Below are 25,954 nucleotides of genomic sequence, written 5' to 3'. Positions count from 1 at the left end.
TTGTGCACCGGGCCCTAATAAGTTTCTGTTTTCTCTTTCAGCTGTATGAACTGGACTCTGACCCCAAAAGGAAGGAGTTTTTGGATGACCTCTTCACATTCATGCAGAAGAGAGGTAAGAATTCTCTCCAGAAATTATATAAATTATTATATTCAGCAGCAGCTGCTCACTTGCACTCTCCATAACATAGATTGTCTTTTGCTTACATCAGATCCAGCGGTTTGGCATACGCTTAAAAACTGGAGATTTAGATGGTCTTTAGATGAGATTCAAGTAATTTTCTAAATACAGAAGGGTACTTTACTACAAGTGTTTCCATTAGAGTTAGTTTCCGTTAGAGTTATTTTTTACATGTGAAAATAAAGCTTTTTTTGTTGCACTTTGTCAGTGGGTTCCTGGGTGAAACATCTGCTCTGTGGTTTCAGGCTTTATATCCTGTAGACAATTCAAATGTGAATTTTTAATTCAGAACTAAACACCTATGCTTTCTTAACTCATGCATGTACTGCGTTTTAAATACTATAGAAACACGTTTGCATTGTGAATTGCAAGAGTTGCCACAAATGTGACATTGGTTGGAGTTCATTTCTCACCCTCTGCCTATGTGGAAAAAGCAAATACCGCATGACTTCCACTTTTTAAGAGTCATTTCCTGTCTCAGCGTGAGCAGGGATTGCTGTTTTTTTTACAGAGCATCTGGAATTTCACTATAGATTGATCAGTGTTAGGCCCACAGCTCAAACGGTTTATTTGGTCATACAAATAGAAGAGCCCATATGAACAATACAAAGATAAAAGTACAAATTTTTCAGTTTTTCTCTGCACAAAGACTTTGGTCTTCTGAATGCATTTGCCTGTCCCGTGGTTTTCAAGTGTGCTATATCGCTAATCAACTAAAAAACCTGCTGTAACTCTCACTGGCTAAGAAATCCTTTACTAATTCCCCTCTGAGTGTATTGGCCTAAAGGGGTCAGCATATGAGATCTGCATTTGTTGATCCTCTGGTTCTGCAGTATCAGAGCCTAGAGGATCTGGCAGTGACCTTACTTATTTAGTCTGCCAACAGCCGGGAAGGCTCTGACCGCTTGCTGCTTTGACACTGCAATACCTTCTGACCAGCCAGCTAATGCACTTGTGCTTTTATCAGACAAATCTGTTGCCAAGCAAATTACATGGCTGGAGCAATACCTCCCAAGGTGAAGTACAATGTTATTACAGTGATGCATATTTTACATCGTGTTTTGGCAGGCTGTGATGGGTGGTGATGGTCTGTGAGTGTGTGTGTGTGTGTGTGTGTGTGTGTGTGTGTGTGTGTGTGTGGTTCATACTTCATTGTGTTTTGTCACCGGCTATGATGGGTGATACGAGATGTATGCAAGTGTGTATGCGATGCATAGTTTGTTTTGTCAGACTGTGACGGATGATGATGGCGCGGCCGCTCGTGTAGATGGGTCCATGTGCATTGATGTGTGTGTGTGTGTGCTTATATGTTGGTGAGCTCACATTCATGAGAGCAGCAGCTTCTGAGTGTCTGGTCTGGTCTAAGCACCCGGAGGTCTTGTTTGGAGGGTGATGAATTAAGCCAAGTCAGAGAGAGGGAGGGACAGGATCTGTCAGGGCCCTGTTAGCATCTCTGTCCAGTGGCAGACGCTGGGAGTGATTGGCTGACCCTTTACTCATGCTGGTCAGGCGGAGAAATCCATCAAGCAGACTAAAATGCTGCCTGACAGCAGATAACGGGCTGATTATAGCAAGCCACATCACATAATTTGCACTAATATATATATAATTGCATACTTAAGGCAATAATAATTACATAATAATACTTTAAATAAGGAATTAATTATTATTTTAACAAAAAGACAAATTAGCTTTTAGTTTGCAAAACAAAATGTTGATTCGAATAATTCATATTTGAAGATCAGTACTCTTGTAATTTACATTTTATTTAGCTGAATTACGTTTCCAGAGTGAATTATATTGCGAGTGAATTATATAGCAACTGGAATCTGCCTGCATGGATGAAGTTCTTCTATCATCATCAGTACAAGTAACCAGTAGTGAGGGAGTGCAAGGGTCAGAACCCAATAACAGTTAGATACAAATATAATTGTGTCTCCAGAGTGCTCATCTATAATAGACAAGTGATGCAGGAAATGACAGGGATGTTGCTACTGACATTAGAGACCTGACGCAACCATTGTACAGGAGGGTAGGGTATAATTTCAGCTACTCTAGAGTGAGTTCTTCACCCCTCTCTTTAAGACGAGGCACTTGGCTGACCTCTGCTGTCTCTCAAACCGGAGGGAACAAATTGCTTGGCTGGATTCCCTTTTTGCTGTCAGTGCCAAGACTGTATGAAATGAAGAACAAGCCTTGCCAAGCTCTTGTTTATGGTACCCTCTGATTTCTGTGCATTTACTCCCCCTGCAGTTTTACTTCATAGATAAAGGATCAAGATTGTTGCAGTTTTAATGAAAGAGCATTTAGAAAGCCTTTTTAAAATCGTTGTGTGGAGAAAGGGGAAATAACTGCTGGTCAAATGGGAAAAGCAGCCTCCTTTATTTGATTTACCTTAGAAGCAGAATGCTTAAAACTTCTACACATAGTCAAATACTCATTCTGTGAAGCAGATTGTGAGGTTAAGTGAAACCCAGTGGAATATCTCTGGATGGAGAGAGACAAATGGTGAAGTGCTTTTCCCACCTCGTCGTGGGGCCTTGAGAGGAAAGCAACAGCGGAAGGAAAAACTTACGAGGGATTCCCATTTCCTGCCTCTGCACTTAAAAACAGGCGTGAGTGTGTGTGTGTGTGTGTGTTAATGGTTGAGGAATTTTAGCAGCTGTCCTAAATCCTGTCTGTGCTTAAAGGGGCCCATTGATGGACTCTGCATCACATCACAGAAATGGCAGAAGACGAACCCTCTTTACATTTACTTCCTTGGCTCTTAATTCTTTGCTGACTACGCAAACATCCATTGCTTGGCCCCCTTTGCTTACACCATCAACCTCCGTACTATTTGTTGCTTGTAATTTTAAGAGCTATATTCTAGTGGAGAACACCCTGTCATTCGCTGCATATAGAAACGTCTGCTAATGGCCTGACATGTAAATGTAATGTAAATGCACTAGGGCTGCTCATGCTGGAGGAGTGCTTGTGCAGGGTATTATGCTTCATGAGTTACACCAACATCACTGTTCATCATATCCATTACAGGTTTCGCTGTTTCACCCCCACTGGGAGCGCAGAGAAAAGCTTTGATGCTGGCTCAACGCCATTGACCACCTCAAAGGTTTCGATTAAGCAGTTGGGTGAATGTTTGTTTTGGTTTGACACCCCGCCACTTTCTCATTTGGGATGGGGGTTTGGGGCAGGAGGTGGGGTTGTGAAGAGGCAATCGAGGGGGGAGCAGTAAGTGAGGCTGCGGGAACTGAGGGTGCGCAATAAAGACAAAAAAATAAATAAAAGAGTGATGCAGCCAACTGCCTGTCAGCGCTGTCCACTTGAGATGATTAATGGCCACAGGCTGTGATGGACAGAGCCAGAGAGAGGGGCTCCTGTTCAGTGAAATCACTAGTCGAGAAGGGAGGGGGCAAGTGTTTTAGCTCCTTCTATTCCAGCCAGATGATCCGACATGTCCTGGTCAGAAAATGCTAGATCAATCCCAGTGTGATACGCTTAATGGGAAGTGTAGATTCGGCTCAAGAGGGACCACATGGAGTGCTATCGCTGATTTGGAGTTATTTTAGGGGTAAATCCCTACATAGTAGATTATGGTTTGTTAGTAATAAAGTAGTAAGCCTCTGTGCCTTTAAGTTGCAGTGATCTTGATGGGGGGCTGGATAAAGAAAGATGTATAGAATTAGAGGAAGTAGGGGCTGGAGGGGAAGATGGTAATGCCTATAATGAAGATGTCTTATTTAGCTGTAGCTTGGCAATAGCTCTGCTCCGTTTGTTCCTGTAAATCTTCACTGTGGCTGCCAGTAATGTTTTCAGGGGCCGTATAGCAAAATGGCCTGCAATGGCTTTTGTTTGGTCTATAATTAAAGTTGAGCAAGTCAATAATTTAGTGTTATATTTGTCCTCCAGAATGTACTTTCCTTTTTACTGACAAAAAGAAAAAAACAACAACTGACATTTGTCTTTGCTACAGACAAGAGAAGACGGGTAGAAAATTAAAATAGCTCTGCCAGCTTTTTCAGGTTTTAAGAAAAACAAGAACTTCACGTCCAGGTTAAGCTGGATATTTTTTTGCAGTATTTGTGGTGTATGAATAGTGGCCTCCCAGCAGGACATTAAAGGAAGTTCCCTAACTGTAACCCTGAGCCCGAGAGCTCTGTCCACACCAATTACACCATGAATGGGCTCTGGGGGATCCATGTATGCATTATATTACTCCCCCGGTCAGCCTCACACTGGCCCTCGTAACAGGCGGGCCCTCTGTACAAACACCACACTACAATAGGAACATTCTCTGGCTCTTTGATATGGCCTCATTTTCCATTGGTTAACACCCTACAACTTCTGGAAAGTGGCAGCACCTGGTTGGTTTAACAACAGAAACACCCGGTATTGTGAGCACATTTGTCCATTTTAGATAGTGTTGGCTTACGGGCGAGGCGATTTTTATTTGAGATCGAGCTTTTGAACTGCGACCTTGCTGGTCAACTAATACACAGTTAATGTAATAGCTTTCATCTGCATTTGGGGGGTCAACTTTTTCCAAGGAGTTCCATTGTCACTCATGAAGGATGCAATATGTTTTCGAGACATGAGAAGCATGCAACAATAAAATGTAGTTAGGAAATTACATTTTGTCGTCTCTTGTCTGTCAGTCTTTCTTCTGACTCCATCCCCTTCCTCCTCCCTTGCCCCCACCCTATTCTCCTCCCCCTCTGTTTATTGTGCTACAGTTACAACCACTGAAACTTGATAACACCTTGGGGGATAGGGGCGGAGGGCTGGGCTGTGGCCGGGGGGGGGAGGGTGCTGGATTAAGGGGCCTCCTGTCCTACACGGGATGATTAATGGTCTCCAAATAAGTGGGGGCCAACCTTTTTGATAGGGCAACGCTGACGGACAGCAGACAAGGGAGTGACCGTCGCGTGTCTGTATGTGTGAAAGGGGAGAAAAGAGAGGGTGAAGGATGAAGAGAGCAGACTTGGAAACCACAGTAGGAGACGGGGTGACAGAGGGGGAGGTTAAGGGAGGCATCGGCCGGCTTGTCTAGAAACAAGGCCACGCTCTTTCATGTCCCTTTGAAAGCACTTAGTCTGTGGGCTGAAGCCAACCAAGCTCACCAACCAGACAGAAAGATAATCAGGGAAACATACTAAAAGTCCAGCACGGGCCCCTGCTCTCAGGAAAGGGTGGGGACCCAAATGATACCAACCACTGCTTTCTAATCATTACCCCAAGACAGACTCCAAAAGAGACAGAACTATTCTTATTGGACACATCCTCCCCTGCATTTGTGATCAAAGATTTTGTGGTTACCGTTTTGATATATGTGAGGGCTGAGATTATCTTTGCCTTATGGTAAACTCCACCCGTTGGCTGGCAAATTACAGCCCAGCCTTTGGGGAATGAGCACATCTACGGTGGTTATGCTCTTCACTTCCTGCAAAACAAAAGGAAATAGTAGTTTTCCTGATGTTGTGTGTGTATTGGGGGGAGTCTGTTGGGAGATGTTAGATACAAATCTTTAGACTTTTATTTTTTGTTTCTTACCAACCAAAGACTACTCTTTGTGTCTCTTCCTCTCTCTGTCTCTTCATCCCAACCCCCAATCCGCACAGCCTCCCTGTTATTTCCTCTGTAGCAAGACTGTTCCCCAGCCCTGGATTGCCACCGTGCTGTCCATCTTTAATTACGGCCATACTGTAGAGGGATTTGAGTTTCTAAGATGCAGAGCTGGGGGTTTCTTAATCATAAGTAAATGAGCAAGGAAGGGGACGAGTGCGGGCCTCAAGCAGATTCATGCTTCCCGGTGAGATCATCGGTCAGGGTAAAAACAACACTGGCTGCTCAGTTCACACAAGCATCTTGTTTGTCTTTAGGGGAATGCATTTTCAAATATAATACAAACACAAATGCTATCATATTTGTAGAAAGAAGAGTGATGGGGCTAGTTAGTTAAAACACAAGCTGTTTTATGAAGAGCGTGTCGCACATTATGCCAAAAAAGTGCATTATGGCTGAAAGTTAAGTAGCAGGGATTCTTTCCTCCTGACAAACAATGCCCTGTGATACAGGAGCTTTCTTTAAGGCTTATTAATTAGACAAAAGTTATTTAGCTTTCAGGGGAAAATATCCTGCATAAAAAGCTTGATGGTCATGCAGGTTAAGCCAGGACTAGACATTTTTATAAATCAAGAAAAGCCACATTATAATGATACATTTTTGAAATTTGTATTTTACCTGCCTTTCTTCCCACTACATTTTTTTTGTGGAGGCTCTGATGAGCTGTTCCCACATGAAGCTCTCCTGCGATCAACACATTTCCCAAACTTGTGCTATCTCTGCATATCTGCGCGTCTTGTTTCTCCATCTGTGTCCTGTGTGTGCTCTTAAAGCAATGTTTCCTGGCCCCCACACCCCATGTGATGGATGGAATGAAATACATTACAGCCCCCAGAGGAGCCCTACACCAATACAATAGCCGTGAGCTCACTTCCAGTGCAGCTCTGTAGCAGTGTTGCATAAGCCACACAGGAATGGAGATCTGAGTGCAAAGGGGCTTAATGGAAAACAAGACCCTTGATTTGAGGGAAGACGTGGACATGAAGCACACAGTTGCCAAATGTTATTGCATTTTTATCGATGGCATTTTAGTTGATGTGGTTTGTTGTTTGGGATACACAGTTAGATAAAGGTTGAGGTCAGTTAACGCGTTATGATAAATGAGTGAGCAACTAGGCTTAAAACTTGACTTTTCTTTGGTATGTTGTGATTTTTTTCCCGGCGTTTCATTCTGTTGTGTACCTTGTGGTCCTTAAAAAGTTGCTTTTAGAAGCATAAGACCTTTTAAATAGTACTTAGCATTAGCTTCTTTCTTTTTGACGCAGGGTATTGCTGGCAACATAGGAATTAAAGCATAGTCTGCTGACCTCATTTTAAGTCACTCTGCATTAAGAGCATCAGCTGAATCCCTGAAAGGCAAATGTATGACCCACTGTCATGGATTCCAAAAGCTAAAAGTAATTAGCATTGATGGGAGTTAAAATGTCTAAGATGAGTGCACAACCCCCACAGCCTCTAAGCTTGTTTCAACATATCCCTCTTTCTCCTTGGCTTATAGCAGCTGATGTCTCCCGTATTGATCTGTGGTGCTGGGCCCCAAATGGTGCTCGTCAGCTGATGGCTCTATCTGTCAGTCCGGGTGTCCATTGATTGAAGCAGTTAGCTGTGTTATACAGCTTGCTAGAAGGGAGAAGGATGTTTGCACCTGCCAGTAAAGACATCACTGCCACCCACTTACCCTTTTAAACCAGCAATACCCAGTCTGTCCTGTGGACCGTCACCGGTGTGGGCCACAGATTACCTCATTCTCATCTCTGAAGAGAAAGTTTATTTTCTAATATATATTTCTTTTTCGGTTTTTAACCAATCTCTTCTATAGCCCCTCTCTTCCTTATGTTGTCTCACTCAGATTTGTTGTACCTGAGTTTCAAGTTACTCCAGTAGAAAAGGTTGAGCCTAACATTTGCATTTGTATCACATGAATCTACAGTTGATCCCAAAGCCTGTTCTCCTATTATGCATAGAACATACCATTGCCACGTAGCTGCGACATATACATTCTTGAAATTTCTGCGAAGATCAGAGATGGCTGTTTACAAGGCCATACTTTTTCTCTCACTTGGATCTTCTTCAGGAGTAAATATAGAGCAGAGCATAGGTCATTCACTAAAAATTGTGATGCAAAAAGACATTAGCTTATATTTTCTATCAGAACATCTTTTCTTATTGAGGGTTTAATATTTAGTGTTTATTATCTGATGCAACAAATTTAAACTAGATAGACTTTCTTAAGCTTTTTCATTTACACAGCAAACAGATTTTGCCGGCAGTACTCAATGTTAATAACGCATCCTAAATTTAGTTGAGTTCTTGAGTAGTTCAGCTTATGGAGAGAAAACATCTTTCATTGACCTTTTCCTGACTGCAACTCACAATACAGGCCTGTATCATTAGATGGAAAACGTTTTTAGAGCAGATATTTCCACATGAAATAAATGTTGTTAACTTTACACGCTATTTAGGCAAATTTCATATCAAGCTCTTTGTGTTCAGAAAGTATTGAATAAAATGTATGCAAAAAGAAGCAAATTCTGGAGAAACATACTGGTGCTCAGCAGAATAAGTAAGGGAAGCTCAGGTCTTTTATCAGCACTAGCAATACAACATTTTCAACAAAACCAAGTCTTATCAGAATTATGCAAAGAGGGTGGAGAAATGTTGTTGTACACACTAAATGCATGTGTCATGCATGAGCAATGCATGGAGGCGTACAGCCTATAGTGCTGAAGACATTGTCTACCACTCATAGTAGGTCGGTACAATGTGATAGAGATTATATTATCGGATTCAAAAATCATAGAGTAAGTGTGCAGAATGCTGGCCTCACAATAACAAGCTCGAAACACTGGCCTCTGGCTAGTACGTTGCAAATTCATCAGCCACGTGCACAATTTCACTGGTCAACTAGATGCTGACCTAAGACAAACATTCCCAGATAGTGGTTTGATAACTTCAAATGTGCCTGCTGGCTGGTGTAACAACATAGTAGACACAGGCTGAGTCACTACATTTTCCTTTTGTGAAGCACAAAACAGAGCAGAGGGGAGGAGATTTCACTAATGTGGGGGAGATAGGTAGCAGACAATCAGGTTTCTTTCTACAATCAAATGGCTTTCTATTTCTTTACTTGTATTCATAACTGTTGTACGCATTTTTGTCGCAAAAGGGCAGCATTTTGTGGCTTAAAACTTTTAATGCTTGCGTTACTTTTAATTGGTCAGATGTCCTTTTTCCCTTTTCTGAGATCCTTCAGTAACTGAAACACCAGTGACCCTGAATAATCATCAAGCATGAGAGACATCAACCATCCTTCCACCTATTCGTCCATCCGTCCATTCATCCATCTCTCTGTCGGCTCCATATCAGCCGGTGTTGATTGGGGTCTAGTCAGTTGATCTTCCGGGTCTCTGGGGATCGAGGGGACTTGGGTTACAGTTGGAGAGGCCGTCTCACTTTTCGCGCCATCCAGTCTTTTCAATCCCCCTCCCCCTCTATTTTACCAGGTGACCCATCTTTATGACCCGTGGAGAAGGAGTCATGTTTCTCTCTCTCTCTCTCTCTCTCTCTCTCTCTCTCTTTCTGTTCGACTCTCTAATTCAGTTCAAAGATGCTTTACTGGCATAACGGCCAAAAGATTAAGGCTGGACAAAACGGCAAATGGCACTTTAAACATCATATAAAACCGTATCAGGCTTGTCAGTACAGGGATTTATTGCTTAATTACGCTTGACAAACTTCTAATCGTGGGATTCAAGTTCTAATAGCGTCATTATTTGTAGTCTGACAGCCTCCCCCAGTGTGTGAACAGCACCCAGCGGGATTTACAGCTACTGGCTGTTGTTTGGAGCCTCGCCAGTTTTGCAAGGCTGTTTTACACTATAGGCTGAAGCAGATGACTGAACACAGAAGACAGCTCCTTTAAAATACTGGCTGCCTTCTCACTGTAATAATTCTTACTAAGAAGCTACTCTCACACTTTCCTGAGTAAATATAGCTTTAAGTGACTTATCCATCATTGGATGTTTGCTTTTTTTTTGCTGATCTGACATATGTGTACAGCTGCTTTGTCACTTAATTGCCCAGATGAATAACACACAGTGCTTTGTGCTTTCTTTGTTTATGCCTTCATTGGATTTCTTCCCTTTTAGAAGTTATTTTGGGGGAGCTTTTCTTTATCTGAATAAGGATAGAGGGTGTTGTATGCTGTATAGGTTGTAGAACACCTTGAAGCAAATGTGTGATTTGTAATGTTGGAATAAGTAAATAAAATTGTCTTGAGACTGTCGTTAATATAGTCAAATCATGCCATGGCTTGACTTGAAAATGTTGTAGCATGTTATCTTTATGTCTGTAGATGGATACATGTGGCTTCACAGGACCAAGTATTGTTCATTCTGTAAGATCTCATTAATTCAAACTCGTAGGCCATGGGAAATACTCAGTTTTCTTGCTTTTTGTGTTCCTTTTCATCATGGCTAAGTACAGTTGGCAAAAAATACTAGAGCTGCACGATTGATCTAATCGCAATCGCGATGTCATCATGTGCAATTACATAACCGCAAAAAGTGTGTGATTTAATAAAAGAGAAAAGGTGTGTGAGCCACTCTCTTCTCTGTGTGTGCTGCAGGCTGCTCATTATCTCCGCCCACACCAGGCTCTTGCATGTGCCCCTACAAACAAATAAGCCTACGTGCAATGAGAAAAATTGTTCATAAGCAGTGTGCGAGTAACTTTAAAGACAACAACCTACTGTAACCCTACCTCCCTGCCCCACCGCTAATTGTTCAAAACATTAGATTTTTTTGTTTGTTTGTTTGTTTTTTTAAACATTTGATTGAAAATCAGGTTACAGACATTCAGACATTCCAGCTTATAAGCACAATATAAGACTTAATATAACATAATAGTGCAAGATATATAAATTTATAATAAACTTAAATAACAAATACATTAACAGAAACAAAAGGAAATACAAAACAGGACAGACTAAGAGATGAGTAAGTGAGTGAGTGACAGACTATCTTAACAGGTGGTGACATTAAGATATTTTTTTAGATGAATAGCTCTGAGTAGATATTACTTATTGAAATGCTTTTCTTGTTTATTACAAGTTTAAGAGACTCAAAGTACATATCAATTTCGATTAAGAGTACTTTAAAACATGGGGTAGACTTAGAGCATTTAGCTTTGTGAATATGAAATTTCCCCAACAAAACAAAGAGATTCACAATGGTACATACGTTCTTATCTTTAGATTCAAAGTAGGTAATGACATTTTTCCTTTCAACTGTGATTGTATGTGTTGTTTTAGAATATATGTAATTCTCAAAGTCCCCCCAGAATGTGCTACAAAATGAACAGTCATAGAAAAGATGATTTTCGGAGAAACCAGAGAAATGCCGGTGCTCCGGTAGCTCTGACGTCAGAGGCGGCTGAAGCGGTCAGACAGATAAAACTGGGAGAAGATAAAGAAGGTTTGGATTTGGCTTGCTGCCATTTAACGTTAGCTTTATCAATGCCTTTAGTTGTTCGACATATTCAACTTTTCACAGAGCCAACGTGCTTGTCAGTCACTTTTCGTCAACCGACCAATCACAGCCTGGATGGGGCAGGACATTAAAAAAAGTTTGACGTGCTACAGCAAATCATTAAATGTTGATCAATATGATTATTGACAAGTTAGTACTTAGCATTAACAAATTAGAGGCCGATTTAGAGCCTTTTCAAGGATTAAATAAATAAAAACAACCCACAGAAATGAAATAGCTGTAACTGGATTTAATATTCAACAAGTAGTAAACAAAGTACACTATAATATGAAATTCTAATGAATGTAGTATTTAATATATTATTGTTATACTACCAGTATACTATTAACTAAACATTATACTCTTTATTTAACACACTCATGGACAGTTCCTCCTCCAGGCTGTGGATAGAGACTCTGCATTAGACAGATGCACATTGAGCCGGTGCCAGTATGCCAGTATCTGCTCCCTCTGTCCGCCTCCTCTGTAGAGCAACACGCTCCCCTTGTTCTGTTTTACATCTGTTTACTAGTTATTGTTCATTTCTTGGTATTCCTTGATAAATAAGCTAGTAGACTCACAGTACTGTTTGTTCCGTTATAATCAAATCACAATCGCAAATCGCAATATGGTTGACAATAATCGCAATATCACTTTTTCTCTAAATCGTGCAGCCCTAAAAAATATGTCATTATTTCTTTCATTGTGTCCTATCTTGCCCCTCTCTCTGTCTCTCTGCCTTTCTCCCTCTGACAATTCACATTAATTGCATTTTATTGATAGGACAGGAATGAAACCTATGCAGCTATAGAGCATATCGACCAACATACAGTGTTATATAGACTTTATCAGATGACTGTCTCTCTATCTCTATCTCTCTATGTCTCTACCAGCTGTGGCTTTAGCGTCATGCTTAGAATAGCAATGTCTCTATAGTGTAACGTTACATTTAACTTCCCTTATGTGGAGGGTACATATCTTAACACTTGATATGAATTGGTCCGTCATGCGAGTGGTTGCTCTGCCTGCACTAAAGATAGCAAATTCCTTACACTGGAGGCTTTTTTACCTTTTATGTCCCTAGCCGTGCATTAAAAATAAAACAAACATGTCCCAGCATACAGCAGGGTCCTGACAATATGCTGCCCCGACAAACGAACATATAAACATAACAGCCAGGGGCAGCCCGACGTAAAGTAAACTCCTAGCATGTGGAGTCCAGACACTTGTCTCTCCTGTCAGTGTCTCTCTGTCCCATGTCAATGAAGTGTTTGGGCTGTTGGGTATGAATACAACCCAAATAAAGATCAAGATAAATGTGCCACACTATGAATACAAGGTGTCAAACATGCATTACTTCAGGTTCGGATATGAACAAAACATTTAGGTACATTTAGTATCACCTCCAATAAAATGTTCATTATCCAGAGTTTAAGAAATAGCAGGGCATGTAAAGTAGGAATAGCATGAATTTGAAGTTTTGGTGGAAAGCACGAATTGCAGCACCGTAAGCAGTTTGAAATACCAGTGCTGCAGTTTATGCTTTTCGAATAATTGATCTTCTTGACATGTTTTAGTTTAGAAAGTGTTTTTGATATTGGACTTTATATACAGCTTTGGCATTAGAGCCAAGAGAATACACTTAAATTGAACTGAGGAAATTGTACAGAGAGTAAGATGTAGCCCTGGTTGGGTCTTATCTGGTGGTTGAGGTAGAGGGGAGGAGGAGGGGGGAGGTGTGGGTGGAGGGAGAACGTGTGGGTGGGTGGGCTGGCTGGCTGCGGTGTGGATGCTCTGAAAGGACTCAGACACTGCCATGAGGCCAGTGGCTGTTTGTGCTGGCTGACACCTTCCTTACAGCAGTAATCCAGTCTTTCTCCAGCTGGCTAGCTACTACACCTCCCCCTTCCCTTTTCCCTTCCCTTTCATCCCTCCCTCCTAAAGGCAGCAAAAACACCCCTATCCCCCTCTTCATGCCTTCTTTTTCTTTTTCTCACAATGTGTCATTTTATTGATCCCAGCTCATCTCTCTCACCATGCTATTCTCTACCCCGCTCTGTTTCTGTGTTTTCCTGTCTAACGCTCTCTTTGCATGCAAGTAGAATAATCCAACAGAATAATTTCGAAATTAATCACCAGAATTAAAGCACCCAAAGACCACGAGAAGGTGTTTCCTTCTCTCCCTCTGCTTTTCCCTGTCTTTCTTCAGTGTAGATGGTAGTGAAACCTCACACCAGCCAGTGCTCATTGAGTAAAAAATTAATTTCCTGTGTGCTGTCCGCTGGAGAGCTGTTGCTCTGTCACTTAATTATTTAAAAAATGCACATCACGTGAAGTCAGCGATATGTAATTTACCACTGCTGGCGTCAGGGGCGCCCAATTGATTTATTATAGAGGCCCTTTAATGTGAACAGCTGTTTCCTGATAAAAATAGGTCAGGGGTCAGATAAAATGACCTTGTTCCTCTTTTTTGTGTCCTCACATTAAGATAGAAAGCTCAATGTGAGGTGGGAAATGTTAATGTTTTATCCAGATGGACAGTCTGTCTCTGTCTGTCACAGGCTGTTTGGTTTTGCTCAGTGCATAGGCCCAATGTTAGTTGTCATTACAAATTTTGTATGGTTTGACCAATGTCTCCAGCCTCTGAAATGATAGCTAAAAGGCTTTTCACTTGATTTGATATGTTACTGTATAAAAGAGTTTGCGTGAATGTGTTTTACTATCATTCTGTTGTGTGTCATGAAGATTTATTTACCCATAGTGTAAATGCTGTAACTGATTTTTACACTGTGGAGAAATCATGACAGGCATGAAAGTGATCAAATATAGAGATATTAATTTACTGCACAAAATATTTGCTAATCACCTAATATCAAACACTCTCCAAAAGTATTATCCCTTAAAGGCCTTTATTTGTCAAACCCTTTTCCACCTCTGTCTGACTCTCTATCTATATCCCTTATCATTTGAAGTCTAGCCGTTTGAAGACTTGCCGTGTGGCTCCTGTGTTCACTGTAGAAGTCGGAGGAAGGACTTAGGGAGTGGTTCAGGGGCCCTCAGCCGCGGCACTTCCCACCAGAGCAACCTCTGACCCCTGGTGCCATTAATCACTAGGCTCCTGATGGCCCTGTCCCTGGGGGAAAATCAGTCCGGGGCAAAGGATGATGGGAGGTGAAGCCTGCAGCCAATTACAGATTGGCTCAGAGCAGCCGAGTGGACAAATCAGGGTTTTACAAAGTGATGATACGCAATGGTTGCCTACTCGAGGCCTGCGTGGCTAAATGCCATGAAGTAGTCTCTTATCATTGCTGGTCATGATGTCTCTGGTATTCTCTACAGAAAAATAAGTTATAAGTAATGTGTGAGGCAGAGGAGGCGTGCTGCTGTGATCAAAAGAGATGTTTTGGACTGGTCTAATTAAGCCTGTTAGAGCTAAATGTCTCCAGGGTTGGAAACGGAGCAGATGTTGGACACCAAAGGCTCTCAAATTATGGAACTCTCCAGCTAACTGCCCAAGTGTTACTAATGTGATTTTTTTACGGTATTATCAAAGGTGCTTTTCCAGTGCTTTCATATGAGGTTGGGCCATGTTGAAATGTGAAACCTCGCTGATGTCAAGTGTTGACTAATTAATGCTGTTTTAGGTTTCAAATATAAAGCTAGTTTGTGGTTTACTCTTATACACACACACTCACCACACACACTCCTGTCTGAAATTTGTCTGTTTTTGGCTTGCTTTGTGTGGTTATGGGCTCTAAAAATGGTTCCTTGTAAATACATTAAATTTGATCTGATTTGACAGCAGATATTGAAGCAGGAGTGAATAAAAGCATAGGCGTGAATTAAAGCCAGACTAACTGCTGGCCTGTCACTATGGGGCCAGTGCTGTTGTGTCTCATTTGTTGTGCTCTCATTGTTCACGTTCAGGCCAGTATGAAAACATGGCTTCCTGCTGACCTGCAGTTTAATTCACACATCAATAACCCCTGGCTGATCTCTGACCCCTCTGGTTGTACTAATTGTTTGATGTAGGATTGATGTCCAGCGCTGCATTAAATAACTGACTAGGCGCTAGCAGCGAAGCTGTGTTCTGGAAATGTTGCTACTGCCCACAGATACAGTCGGAGGTCTGCCATCTACATTTAGTTTACTGTAGTTGGCCACCTCAGAATAAGTTTACTCTCTGTTCTGCTGAAATAGCTATCACTGGTAAAATCACTACTGTTAAAACTAAAAAACAATGTGCGTTTGGAAGGATTATGGCTAATTTCACTTATTGGATGGATTAAAATGGGAATACTGACCTGACATTTAACAGAGACATTAAATGCTTAATCAGACCTAAAACGTAGCTAATCCAAATGATCTGTAAAGAAAGCTGGCATCTTTGCAAAGGTTCTCCTATTTTGCCAATTGTTAATTGGTTCTGGAGATAAGATGACTGCTTCACCAGAACAGCATTACAGGTTGTACTGAATTGCATTAGATTTTAAAGGTGAACCTAATAAACTGGTTCCACTGTACATATTACACTCCTACATGTATTTCCGCTTTTTATATATTATCTGATTATAGTTGCCTACAATTACTTCCTGGTTTTTTCATTTGAATGTATATGGATCTCCCACCTTAGACAAACACAGGTCCCACCTTTCACCTTCTAGAAGTCTGCTATATTTCTAGACAGATATTTAACAGTGAATTTCATCAGTAGAGTAAGCTTTAGACATTACAACCAATATTAAGTAGTGCACCTTACAGGTCAGAGCCATAGTGCACTAACAGTGTTACCACACCTTCCTGATCTCCACACTAGGACACTAAGTCCATGTGTTCACCTAGGCCCCTTGCACATGGCTTAAAGACATGTTGCTAACTTAAGAAAATGAATCAGGGCTAATCTTCATGGTCTGATCACACTGCTGTTTTACAAAGTCGTTAATGAGTCTGATTCCAGGTTAAGAGCAGCCTGTGGAGGGGCTGAAGGATTGGCTGGCAGTTGCTGTGAGGGCAAATCTGTACAACTCCCCTACACTGGGCCCGGCAGCGCTAACAGTGGAGGGGTGTGGATTTACTCAGTGCAATCCTCTAAATGAGCTTCATTATACTGGCCTATCCAGGAACCCCCCACCCACCGCAGCCCATGGATTAGCAGGTCGTCACAATCCCCAGTCCCCTCCTCCCGCTCCATGCTTACACAGTTGCACATTGCACTTTTTGATTCTGTTGCATACTGCGAACCACCCCCATCTCCCTCCTCGTCCTCCCTCCGCCCCCTCAGCACTCGCTCCGTGAAAGCCTCACTGCAGATAAGCTGTTGACAAGATTAATGCATCTGTATCAAAAGTCTAGAGCCGCTTTGCTTTGTGTTGTTTGCGAATCCCCTTTTCCAGGTCAAGCCAGATTGCCTTAACTGGGCTAATTTGTTTTCAAGCCAAATTTAACAGACGTGCAGGCAACAGGCATGCCACCCTTGTCATCCTTACAGCACTTAGATCAGTGCCTGGTGGTCACAGAGGGATCAACATAAATTGTCTAAATTGACTGGTGGATGGATTAATGCATAATGTCATTTTCACTGTAGCAGCTTTGAATGTATTTTCTGTGTCAGGTGCCAATATGTCTCAGCAGGGAAGCACACAAAAGAAATTGTCAGCATTATGAGTCGCATTCCCGTTGGAATTGTACGTGTTAAAAATTGCATGCACATGTGACACACAAATGCACTCTGAAGTAAATTCAGATGTACACATTGACTTATATTATGTCTTCTCCTCCATAGGAACCCCAGTCAATCGCATCCCCATCATGGCCAAGCAGGTCCTGGATTTGTACATGTTATACAAGCTGGTGACAGAGAAGGGAGGCTTGGTGGAGGTTATCAACAAGAAGATCTGGAGAGAAATCACAAAGGGACTCAACCTGCCAACCTCCATCACCAGTGCAGCTTTCACCCTGCGCACACAGTAAGTCTGTGTCTGTGTCAGAAAAACATCCAGCGAAATTAATTTCATTGGTTGGAGTAGCTATAATTTCACTGTTTACACCCAGATACTCCGCCTGTCTAATGTTAATCTTATTTAATTTACGAAAAATTCATGAAGAATCTCAAGTGTGCGACTTCTAATCTGGAAACAAGCACCTTCCTTATGCCACAAATGTGTGTGTGTGTGTGTAGTGGTATGAGTGTGGATGTCAATATTAACCCGGGCCCATGTGTTTATTCACATCTAAGCCTGTTTCCTCCTCTAGACCACCTTCCCTCCTCACATTCAATCCCTTCGTCCATTACATCACACATAGAGCCCATTGATTCCTATAGATTTAATGACGGGATCTGGGTCAGAGTTCACAGTGACTAAGGTGGGGTTTGACTGACAGCCTGTACGCCGTTCCTCGACTAAAACTCTCTTGCTTTCTTGATGGAAATCCTTCAGTATATGTAACACCTGATGTAACACCTCTATCCTGTCCACTAGCAGGGTGCCCTAATGAACCTTTATGTATTTTTAATGTTGGTGGGCTCTTATGTAGCGTTGCTCCGCTAGCTCTGTCTAATGGATGCTGCTCTCAGCTTCTTATTGATCATGTGTGCTGCTGTTCCACCATTATGCAGTCAGCTTGCACAATACTGTATGTTTATTTTACCACATGCTCTCATGGGATGGGAAAAACCAGAGCTGTGACTGAGCCCCTTTTGATGTCATCAATGTTCATACCAGGTTTCTCATTAAATTCTGTGCGATTACATGTACTTAAGTAAAGTCGGTTTTCTAGTGTAATCTGACTTTGTAGATGTCATGTAAACAAGAGGCCCGGTTTCTATAATGAGGGAAGGGTATTTGAGAAACACAGTTAACACAGCTAGAGTTGTGCTGGAAAAAACCTGATTTATAATTTATTTTTCTGGCCATATGCCTGCGTGTAACCATGTGTCAAACACAGTTTTTACATCTGTGAATGTGCGCGAAGGATCTGATGTATTGCTTTGTGTGTGTTCTCCTCTTAAGGTATATGAAATACCTGTACCCGTATGAGTGCGAGAGGAAAGGCCTCAGCTCCCCGGGTGAGCTCCAGGCTGCCATCGACAGTAACCGGCGCGAGGGTCGTCGTCCGAGCTACAGCAGCAGCCTCTTCCGCTTCTCTCCATCTCCCAGCACAGCTCCCCACATCCTCTCACCTCCCAAGATGCACCTTTCAGTTCTGGGGGCAGGTACCTCAGGGGCCCTCAACGGCCTTCAGGCTTCACCAGGACCCTCTCTGAAGAAAGGTAGGAACCATAAGGTCAACAACTGGACATAGAGACTTCTTATGGCGTGAACAAAACTTCCTAGTCTGGTATTATAGTCAGGCAAACGAACACGAATGACATTTAAGTCTAAAGCAACCATTAATATGTTTTTACTTGAAGAGACCATAACCTCACTGAGTGTAACATATATTTTGAAAATAATCACAAAGCTTCATGACAGCATAAAGAGGTGGCTAATTTTTATCCCACAAATTTAAATGTTGAAAAAATATGGGTGTAGGGGGTTACCTTCTTAAAAAAAGCCTGCCTGCAAGTAAACAGGCAGCTCTCAGATATACATGTGTGTAACTACGAAGGGTGAAGAAGGGTGTTGCTGGGGAAAACAACAAGCATTTATACTCAGACACCCTTCTCTAGATTGATGTAGGTTATATTAAACTGGGTAAATGTTTACTTCAGACATTGTAGCCTCTCTTGACTGGTTGAACTGACATGTTCCGGTTGCAGATGTGTTGAGACTTCTTAGAGAAATATTCATAGGGAAATACTGCCCTCTGTTGCAATTTAGAAAAACTTCATATAGTCACAGCAGTGAATAACACACGAATGGAAAAGTACTTACAGATTTAAGTATTTGTCAGTATCAACAATGTTTACAATACATTTAAAAGACATGATGTATTTCTGACAGTAGAGTCACAGTAGAGTCACAGTGTTTTCATCAGAGCACCGGCTCCTTTTTCCTCAAATGTGCATGTGTGCATTTGTATTGGTATGAGTATGTGTTCGTGTTTGTTTTAGGGCTGCAACTAACGATTGTTTTCATTATCGATTAATCTGTTTTCTCAAATAATCGATTAGTTGTGAAAAATGTGCATAAGTGTTTCCCAGAGCCCAAATATATTCAGTTTACTGTCATGGAGACCAGAAAATATTCGCATTTGAGAAGCTGAAAACAGAGATTTTTGACGTTTTTTCTTTTTCAAAAAAGGACTCAAAGCTTTATTCAAAGATTTATTTAATAGTTGACAACTAATCAATTAATCAACTAATCGTTGCTGTAGTAAGGAACAGGTGACTTGTGTAACGCAGCGTATTTCACCTGACACTCTATGTGGTCATGTAGGATGGTACGTGATTTGACTGACCCAGTCACCTTAGGTGTGTAACTGCTTTGCATGCCCAAAGCCAGCTCTGTTTTGTTTTTATTTAAATCGGTCACTCTTAAAGTAGGGTGTAAAGTGTCCTTGAAGGAGTTTCAAAGGGGGCCATCAGCTTAATAAAGACGGGTTTAATTGAACTAGAAATAAGTAGAGACTATTTGATAAGTTGGGAAGTCTGTGCTGATGGTTTGTGTTGTCCATTAGAACCAAAATCACTTGGAGTCACTTATTTTGTTCAAAAAAGGAAAGGTGCGTAAATATGGCCTTAGTGTCTTAACACACATTTCTCTCAGGACATCTTTCATGATATGCAACTATATATGATATTCTAGAAATCTATTATGAAATTATGTTCAGACTGACATAAAAATATAATCTATCCATCCATAATACCCACTTATCCTATTCAGCATTGCAGAACCTGGACCATCCCAGCTCCCATCGGGCAAGAGGCTAGCACATGTATAACCATTCACATTCACCCTCTGTAGGTTCCTGATTAACGTGTCCATTTGAATTCACAAACCTAACCCTCCATTTCTCTGTCTTCCAGAAGACCTGACCCCCTCCATCATGGCGGCGAGACCCTCCATGGCGCTGGCCCTGGGTCAGCAGCAGGTTGCAGGTTTGGCAAGAGCCGCCACGTTGGAGCAGCTGAGAGAAAAGCTGGAGACCAGCGGTGGAGGAGATGGGCCAGAGAGGAAGATGGCCCGCCTGGCGGAAGAGCAGCAGCGCCTGATGCAGCAGGCTTTCCAACATAACCTGCTGGCCATGGCTTCCCAAATGCCCATGAACCTGCGCATCGGAGCCCCCACCATTACCACCAGAGGTCAGTGATGCCACTTGACGATATTCTGTTGAACCAACATTCAACTTCCCTTGTAGTTTGACACATCATTGTTTAAATTAACATTTTTCCACAGAGGTGAATGACCAAAGTGACCTCTAGTGGATATTAAATACTCAACAAAAATATGATCACATTGACAGTGACTCCGATCAACTGCAAAGAACTAATGTCAAAGTTAAATCTAAATTCCACAGTTCTTATTATGTTTAGATAAAAATTACAAATATAAAATCATTGCATAAATGTTCAGCCCTTTAACATAAGTAGTCATGTTAGTTTAAAATGGGAAGCAATTTGGAGGCAGAGCATTTGTAAGCATTTGTAATTGCACATGTAAGTGTATTACTGTTGGGATTTTGAAGGAAAATATGTTACGTGAGTACACCAAACAAAATCCTCAATGCACTGTTATTCCTGTTTCTTCAGATGAGAAGCAGCAGGACATGTCTCTGAGCATCTCAACCAATGGAAATGCCAGCATCACTGTCTCAGTGGAGGTCAATGGCACAATCTACTCAGGTTTGTGTGGGACATCTCATCCATAAATAGTAATAATGTCGTGATGCCTTTACTTTCACTTGTTTCTCCTAATGGTGCTGTTAATTGTACTTGTAGTGATAAAGGCGCCATGTTTATGCAATGATGTCACCCGTTTTCCTACAGGAACTCTGTTTGCCCAGAAGTCTGGAGGGGCCCCTGGGCCTGCTGTGTCGGCAGCTGCTGCTTCAGCCTCCCCTGCTGGAACCAGCACTAGCTTTGGCTTCTCTGCACCCCTGGCTCAGACCCTCAGCCCCTCGTCCTCCTCCTCCTCCAAGGGTCCCAGCTCGGCTGAGCCGGCCCCCAGCGGGTCACCCTAACTCAGGCTGCCCTTTGTACCTGCTCCCCAGGCCTCTCTTCCACCGGGAGGCCCAGCAAGAATATACAGTACAATGAGAAACCGATAAGAATAACAGACTGTTGCACAACAAATACCTCATCAACCCTGTCAACCTCTTGGCTGTCCAATCATGAACACAGAGCCCAAGATTATTATATGACAACACGTGCCCTAACGCACAGCTATGCAGTGTATTCAACATACAAACACGCACTACACTACAAACACACACAACAACAACATATACAGACACACACTCTACACATAAACACACTTGTTAATCCAAATGTACATGCTAAACACAATCAGCTCAGCCAAAACCCACTGACAGGTGTAGTCACAACTGAACTTGAAAAGTTTTATCTTACGACATTTTGTTTGTTTGTTGCCATTTTGTTGTCTTTTTGATTTTGTGTTTTAGAATGATTTTTTTCTCTCTCTCTTTTTACATACCTCAAATCAAGTAACCTGCAGTGGTGTCTTTACCTCAGGAGCTGTAGTATATTTAACCCGAATCAAACTTTATTTTTGTATTCTTTTTGACCTAGTTGCAATCAGGGGAAGTCGGGTAACTCCCACCAGTGGAAACTCATGTGTAGAGCACCCACCTCACATTGACGAGCCTCCAACCCGGGCCGCTCAGGTTTCTTTAACACACTGTAGCCTCTTGCTGAACTGAAACTGGTGAACAATCAGATGCTGTAGATCAGCACATCAAATACCTGATTTCACACATAACTCTGTCCTCAGTTCAGATCACGTTAAGTCCATTATAATAGTTGGAGGGTTAATGATATATACAAACCAAACTGTAAACTCTCACTAGCAATGCACAGGATTTTTACGCCCACCTAAAATTCAACTTATTGCAGTCAGCTGTCTTCAAGCACGTAGCACACAAAGTTGGGGGAACAGCAACTCTAATCCACCCACAGCAGGCCGAGCAGACCCTGAGCTCCTTTCTCCAGCCGGCCCCTGTCTGTCTGTGTTACAGAGAGGCCGCACAGCATCAGGTTTGAGTTTGGTGTCCCCCATTTTGTTTGTGCATCCTCCCTCCAGCTGCAGCAACAGAGCTGAATGTCATTTTGACGGCGTCATCGTTAATAGCGTAGACCTCACAGTGGCCTCTCTGCTCTGGAGGGCGTCTCTCTCTCGCTCTCTCTCTCTCAGGAAGGAAAGTGACAACTGCAAGGAATCACTGTTAATTTAAAGACGAGGGGAACAAACGGATTCTTTACTGAAGAATGCACAAGTCTACGCGACTGTTCAAGAATACCTCATCAGACACTCGAAAAGAGAGCCACACTACATACCTCATACGGCCGCAAAGCCATGGAGACTTGACGCCCCAACCCGGGATGGAAGTCCTACCTGAACTGACACTGAACGTGAACGTGCCGACACACTGCTGCTGCTGCTGGTTTTTGGGGACAAACAGAACTGGGGTGGTAAACATCTAGCTCCTCCTGTATTTACTTGTAGAACTTGTTTTATGCTTGCTTGCTTTTTTCTCTTTTCTTTTCTTTTGTTCCTCAAGTTGTTGTCTGAGAAGAATGATATATATCTGCATTGTTTGTTTTTTTTCAGGGAAGAGGAAAAGAATAGTCGGTTCCTCACTGGCACGTGTAGATCTGTAGGATTGTTAGCCGATTTCAAGGTTGCAGGAGTGCAAAAAAAACATGGAAAAACAAACCATGTTACATTTGACTGCCAACACCTTAATCACAGTTAACACGTCTTCTTTCATGAAAGCGGCGAAATGATATGCATGTGTACAATCATGTGACCAGTGTTTTGACACCCTGATCTTCTGGTTCACGCTAGCCTCTGGTTTATTGCACAGCTAGATACCAAAGATTAGCCAGGTCGCTCCTCTTGATTGGTCCCTCGTACAATCCTGCTGCACTGCACAGCAAAGGCAGTTCAAGGTCTATTTTGGACTCTGAATTTGAGGTTTTTTTTGTTTTTTTCCTAAGCAAGTGAAAACATCTTTAGGTGAGGTAAATTCCCTTGTTTCACGGCATGACTTGATTAGTGGAAATGAAAAATATGTCCATTTAAAACTGGATGCAAGTATCAAAATCTGACTACATAACATGTAACAATGGGACATTTTTGTTAGCAGATATTTAGGTGTTGTTATCCAGAACAGTATCCCAGATGCTGGGGCTTTCCTGAGCTGTCTCCCTAATTTAATCTTTTACATTTAATTGGCTCTTGGGGCTGGTTTTCAACACAACAGTGTTGACAGAGCTCCACAAGTCTGGCCTCTGTATGAAAACACCCACTTCTTAATAATCCAGAAACGCCTGCATTGTATGTTTTTTTTTCTCCCTTTAATGTAAAATGTTAGCATTTTGGAATACCATAACAGATGAAAATGAATTTTCTATCTTTATCTGTGTTAAATGTGAGGCATTTGAACAGTTTAGAAACCTCTCCAAGCCCAGTGTGATCTGAGGTGGGCAGCCTTGTTGCTTTATTAGACTTGAGCCATTACGTGTCAGGTTTTGCAGACGTTTTGCAGTGAACATCACAGCTGAAGCTTTGAGGACTTTGAGGACGGTGCCATAAGTCCTTTTGGTGTACCTTCCACAACCCTGTATGACACATAACTGTATTTTATAAAGGTGAGAATTGTAGATGCTGCCTTAAAGTAGTTGCTGGTGAGATCCAGCCAGTGCAGGTTTTACTCCTCAACTGGCTGGGAAGATTTCTCTCTCTTAAAGTTTAATCCTTTGGAGAGTAATCACTTTTTATTTTGGTAAGCAATTCAATCAGACGTTAGACACCAGTCGTCATTCATGCTGTTGCATTGACAGCTGAGATTTGCTATTTATTTGTGGAATTTTATTTTATTTTTTCCTGGTGGACCTTGTTTTTAGTAAGTTGAGCTTAATCATTTAGGCTGTGCTACTAAAACATTTTTTTGTTTCTAAGTCCAAGCTTTCTGTGTCATCTGCTTAGTCTAAGCAATGACTGTTTTGATAGTGTAGCTTCACTGCCTGTGTGTGTGTGTGTGTGTGTGTGTGTGTGTGTTTGTGTGTGTGTGTGTGTGAGACAGAGAGAGATTTAAAAAAAAAAGCGGGTTCAGTATATACAGCATGTGGTTGCAGTTCTACGATGTGAACCACACCTGTGGAGTACCACACTTACATACACTTGGAATAACATTTAGGAAACTGCAGGTGCCGGTACGTCTATTATATCACAGAAGGAGGAGCTCGCTCAAGATGACACAAATTCAGTTTCAGTTCAAGTTTTGATGACACTTTCAAAAGTCTTTACATAAAGGATTAAGCACTCTCCAGCATTAGCCTCTCATTTTGTTTATTACTCCCAGTCTTCTGCTGTTGAAGGGCACTTTGCTGATCATTGTGTGGAAGCGGAAAGTTTGGAGGGTTGGTCATTCACTTGTCTCTGACCCTCAGGTCACCTCACTGACCTCCAGGCCCCTGCCACCTGACATGCTGCGTGGATGAGTATATATGATGTGTTGTACCTGTAAGTCTGTGTGTGTTAGAGACCGCCCCTACCTCGTCATACCACAATACCTCAGGGCAGTGGGCTGCAGTCACTGTTGCGTTTGATGTTGAAGCTGCATTGAGGGACGAGTACTGGCGGAAGCTGTGGTCACTTTGCTGAATGCTACTTTGGTTTTGGTGTTGCATTTTTGTATTTTTGTCGTCAGTAACTGCAGGCAAGGTCTCGTCACTCAGGAAGCTGTGAAGTTGGATGTCTGTAGAACCTTTTGTCTCAGATGATTTTGGAGTTGATTCAGTTGTTTAAATTGTTTTAAAAACTAACCTGATCTGTGTAAAAACAGGCGCATATGCAAGTGGTTATCGAATACCTCATTTATCAATTTTATGTTTTTGGCTTGTACAATGCTCCGTATATTAATTCAACTGTGGGGTTTGTGCATATTTTTGTACTGTTATTATTATGGACATGATAATAATGATATTACTGATATTATAGTTTTCTCTTTGATTAAAGCAAACAAAAAAAAAAAGGACAAAACACATGAATGCTTGTAAAAACTGGTTTGTGCTGATTGTATTTAAGAGGAGCACTTTTCCAAAGTGGTTTTCACATTCAGTTTTGTTCATATTAGTAATATAAAGATATGGTTCTCAGGGCTTTAAACTTGTATGTCATGATAAAGTTTTACTTTATATCTTATTTTCATGTGTGTTTTTTATTTCCTCTTTAAAAGTTTAATGTCACCATCTGATATGGACATCGCAAACGTCACACCCATTGCTACTTATCTCTAGTTTCTAAATGGCTATAACGCAAAGATTAGAGTCTTGGTGACACCCAGAAGCATTTTCACATCCTTTAAAGTGGACTTTCATTACATAGGAAGGTGTCTGTGTCACAGGTTCAACAAGTTCCCCAACAACAAAAACCTCCTTACAGCTCGATTATTGATATCTGTAAGTTTGGTTATTCTGCAAACATATCAGCCCAGCCTTT

At 41.8% G+C, this 25,954-nt stretch overlaps 1 protein-coding gene across 6 annotated transcripts in view; it reads left to right on the top strand.

The window, feature by feature from the left end:
• The window catches only part of LOC119889804 (AT-rich interactive domain-containing protein 3B-like), a 52,405-nt gene extending 26,748 nt beyond the window's left edge, over positions 1-25,657 (top strand). For 4 of the 6 annotated variants that reach the window (XM_038700635.1, XM_038700632.1, XM_038700636.1 and 1 more), the window contains 6 exons: positions 42-114; positions 17,113-17,296; positions 18,341-18,600; positions 20,299-20,574; positions 21,022-21,114; positions 21,259-25,657. In XM_038700635.1, the coding sequence (XP_038556563.1) occupies positions 42-114; positions 17,113-17,296; positions 18,341-18,600; positions 20,299-20,574; positions 21,022-21,114; positions 21,259-21,452 (1,080 nt within the window). In that variant the 3' untranslated portion in view covers positions 21,453-25,657. The remainder of the gene's footprint in view (positions 1-41; positions 115-17,112; positions 17,297-18,340; positions 18,601-20,298; positions 20,575-21,021; positions 21,115-21,258) is intronic. The other 2 variants (XM_038700637.1, XM_038700633.1) reach the window with 1 other exon arrangement.
• The last annotated feature ends 297 nt before the right edge of the window (positions 25,658-25,954 follow it).

This window comes from Micropterus salmoides, unplaced genomic scaffold, assembly GCF_014851395.1.
Source record: "Micropterus salmoides isolate LMB-PRFRI ecotype aquatic unplaced genomic scaffold, ASM1485139v1 Ms_hic_scaffold_6, whole genome shotgun sequence".
NCBI classification, from domain to species: Eukaryota; Metazoa; Chordata; class Actinopteri; order Centrarchiformes; family Centrarchidae; genus Micropterus; species Micropterus salmoides.
Note: the sequence above shows the minus strand (reverse complement) of the source record. Positions and strands in the feature narration are given on the sequence as shown.